Source organism: Triticum aestivum, chromosome 5B (genome assembly GCF_018294505.1).
Source record: "Triticum aestivum cultivar Chinese Spring chromosome 5B, IWGSC CS RefSeq v2.1, whole genome shotgun sequence".
NCBI classification, from domain to species: Eukaryota; Viridiplantae; Streptophyta; class Magnoliopsida; order Poales; family Poaceae; genus Triticum; species Triticum aestivum.
This window is the reverse complement of record NC_057807.1, coordinates 403,974,459-403,978,103: the sequence shown is the minus strand read 5'-3', so window position 1 is coordinate 403,978,103 and position 3,645 is coordinate 403,974,459. Positions and strand designations below refer to the sequence as shown.

The following is a 3,645-nucleotide window of genomic DNA, read 5'->3' as shown; positions in this document are numbered from 1 at the left end:
TGCACTTTCCGTTTTCTCTCTGCTGGTTATGGTCTTGCTTTATTAGCTGTATATTCTTTTGCCGCCCCTGATCGCTATATGGAGCGAAATTCTCTTGGACTGTACTGGTGGGGTGATGTGCGAGCCACTCAATTTCGTTATGAAATTGGGGGCCCAGTGTGGGACACCTTACATACATCGGAGGAAAATAAAACATCCGGGTGGCAATGTACGTCGACGCGAGGCGCGCAGAGAGAGGCGCCACGTGCACACGCTCCCGCTCAGTGCCTTGATGGCGCGATCAGTGATCGACCGGCGCGAGCTGGCCAGGAGGCCATGTCGGCGTCGTGCGTGTCGCAAACACCTGATGTGATGGCGGTGTCACTCGCCCCCGCCACTGCCCACTGCCCACTGCCGTCGCTCCCCTCTGAGGAGCTACAAAAGCTAGCGCCCGCATCGCTTATGCTATGTGTAGAGAGAGCTCTTGTTCCTTCGGCTTAACGTAGGTACAACCCTAGCTTGACTTGAGTTCCAGGAGAGGAGAGGAGAGGAGCAGGAGATGGCTGGCAGCATGGCTCCGCTGGGAGTGAAGAAGGAGAGGGCGGCGGAGTACAAGGGCCACATGACGTTCGCCGTCGCCATGGCGTGCATCGTCGCCGCCATCGGGGGTTCCATCTTCGGCTACGACATCGGGATCTCCGGTACGTACGCACCCACCTAGCTAGCTAGGTGCATGAACAATCATGATCATGTTGTTCCTTCTTTTTCTTTTATCCCGGTCGAGTCACTTGGGGACAACTCGATTATTCTAGTTGGAAGGGACAAGAGGCTACCATGCTTAGAGGCCGAAAGCTGCAAACATATGGAGACCTCCTATGAGAGGAAGGAGAGTGTTTTGAGGCAGCAGAAGACATTCACAACGCATGCTTTTAGACGACTAGTAGGGTAATCACGTAGCACGCTGCAGTGCCAGTGCCAGATCTGAAACTTTGATTTCAATTCCAAACTCTTCATAATTGTGTGAATTATTTTCATAAACATCAAACTATTTAAGCGATCGAGTTCTAGACAACTTGTGATGTCAATTGACATCACAAGTTATGTGACAAGGCATATGACCACACACGACAGTTTATGAGGTTGTTTCCATGCATGCACTAACGGGAGAATCCCTATGAGACGGATCAGACAAATGGTTTGGGCTACAAAATTACCTTTTCCCCTTTGTTTTGTGGGTTTTTTTTCTTCTTTTTTAATGTGTTCATGTCATTCCATGTCTCACTTGTTGCGCAAATAACAGGAGTGAACACCATGGACCCGTTCCTCGAGAGGTTCTTCCCGGCGGTGTTCCGGCGAAAGAACTTGGTGACCCTAAACAACTACTGCAAGTACGACAACCAGGCCCTCTCCGCCTTCACCTCCATCCTCTATCTCTCCGGCCAAGTCTCTACACTTGCGGCCGCGCCGGTGACAAGGAACTACGGCCGCCGTGCCAGCATTATCTGCGGCGGCATCAGCTTTCTCATCGGCGCAGCCCTTAATGCGGCGGCTGCGGACCTCACGACGTTGATCCTCGGCCGCGTCATGCTTGGCGTCGGCATCGGTTTCGGCAATCAGGTGTGGTAAGCTCACACATACGGAGAGTGAGCGATTGCATGTGCTTATAGAATTGCCACTTAACAAAGTTCTTGATGCCATCATAGGCTGTGCCGCTGTACTTATCGGAGATGGCGCCGGCGCACCTCCGCGGCGGGCTGAACATGATGTTCCAGCTCGCGACGACACTTGGCATCTTCTCGGCGAACATGATCAACTACGGTACGCAGAAAATCAAGCCGTGGGGGTGGCGCCTCTCGCTCGGCCTCGTGGCAGCACCGGCGCTGTTGATGACGGTGGGCGGGTTCCTCCTTCCGGAGACGCCGAATAGCCTCATCGAGCGCGGGCACGTTGAGGAGGGCCGGCGCGTGCTGGAGCTGATCCGTGGCACCACAGACGTCGACGCTGAGTTCACGGACATGGCGGAGGCGAGTGAACTGGCCAACACCATCAAGCATCCGTTCCGGAACATCCTCGAGCGGCGCAACCGGCCGCAGCTGGTGATGGCCGTGTGCATGCCGGCGTTTCAGATCCTGACGGGCATCAACTCCATCCTGTTCTACGCGCCGGTGCTGTTCCAGAGCATGGGCTTCGGCGCCAGCTGGTCCCTCTACTCGTCTATGCTCACCGGCGCCGTACTCTTGTTCTCCACGCTCATTTCAATCGCCACCGTCGACCGCCTCGGTAGGAGGAAGCTCCTCATCAGCGGCGGCATCCTAATGATCATCTGCCAGGTGATCGTGGCGGCGATACTGGGGGTGGAGTTCGGCTCAGACAAGCATCTATCGCGTGGCTGCTCGACCGCGGTGGTTTTCGTGATCTGCCTCTTCATGCTCGCGTTCGGGTGGTCGTGGGGTCCGCTAGGGTGGACGGTGCCGAGCGAGATCTTTCCGCTGGAGACGCGGTCGGCGGGGCAGAGCATCACGGTGGCCGTCAACCTCTTCTTCACCTTCGTCATCGCGCAGGCGTTCCTGTCGCTGCTATGCGTCTTCAAGTACGCCATCTTCATCTTCTTTGCCGGCTGGATCGCCGTCATGACCGCCTTCGTCTATGTCTTCCTGCCGGAGACCAAGGGCGTGCCGATCGAGGAGATGGTGCTGCTCTGGAGCAAGTATAGATTCTGGAAGAACATCATGCCGGCAATGCCGACGATGCCGCTCGAGGACGGCTGGGGATCCGGTGACGGCCATGGGGATAGTGCTCTTGCAGGAGCTGATTGCAACGTTCACAAGTGAAGATCATTATCAACGACAATGAATGTTTTGATAGGAGCACATGCACGCGTCGTACGTACGCTTAGATAGCATGCGCAGGGCGTGATCACCATTTGTCCTAGCGTGCCTAAGGAGACGCACATGCACATATATAGTGGTACTAGTGTGGTGTTAGTCATCTCCAGTGTTTTGTACGGGATGCCAGTTTGTGTATTTGACCTGTGCTCTCTCGGTCTCTTTCGACCGATGGAGGCAAGCACTCCTATCTGTGCATTCTAATAAACGGATCACTAAGCATCTACAATGGTTGATAAGACAATCTTATCTTAAGTCTTACATGTAATTTAGAGATGACAAAGAAGTATGTCTAGAATGAGTTATATCTTAGTCTTATCTTCAATAACTAGCTATTCCTAAAAATATGGTGAGACACAATATTGTTCTAAGAGATCATCTCTTCAATAAGAGAAACGGAAATGTTAACGCCCACACGTGTGGGCGTTCACCATCTCGACTACACGCATCCATCACCGTCCAGTACGTTTTGCACGAATCTTGGCACAGTCTGGTCGATTTTCTGTGCCACGTAGGACAAGGCGTGTGTGTGGTGCGTGAGACAGGTCGCCCGCACGCCGGCTGCCCCTCCGCGGTCAGCGGTTGCCACCCGGGGGCGTGCGGTGGAACTGCCATGCGCCCGCACGCCACGCGCCGACCGTGGTTGACGTCAAACACGTCGCGCACTTCGCCCCCCTCCCCGTCACGTCTCCATTTCCTCATCCCCGCAGTCACTCGCACAACCCACTTCGCATTTCAAACCATTGGGGGAGAAGACGAGGGGAGAAGGCGACGGCGGAGG

At 54.7% G+C, this 3,645-nt stretch overlaps 1 protein-coding gene across 1 annotated transcript; it reads left to right on the top strand.

Annotated features, from left to right (window-relative positions):
• The first annotated feature begins 457 nt into the window (after positions 1-457).
• Positions 458-3,169, top strand: LOC123116232 (sugar transport protein 7). The gene is made up of 3 exons (XM_044537220.1): positions 458-680; positions 1,280-1,596; positions 1,683-3,169. Exons 1-3 carry the CDS (start codon positions 539-541, stop codon positions 2,808-2,810), a joined length of 1,587 nt encoding a protein of 528 aa, XP_044393155.1. The 5' UTR covers positions 458-538; the 3' UTR covers positions 2,811-3,169.
• The last annotated feature ends 476 nt before the right edge of the window (positions 3,170-3,645 follow it).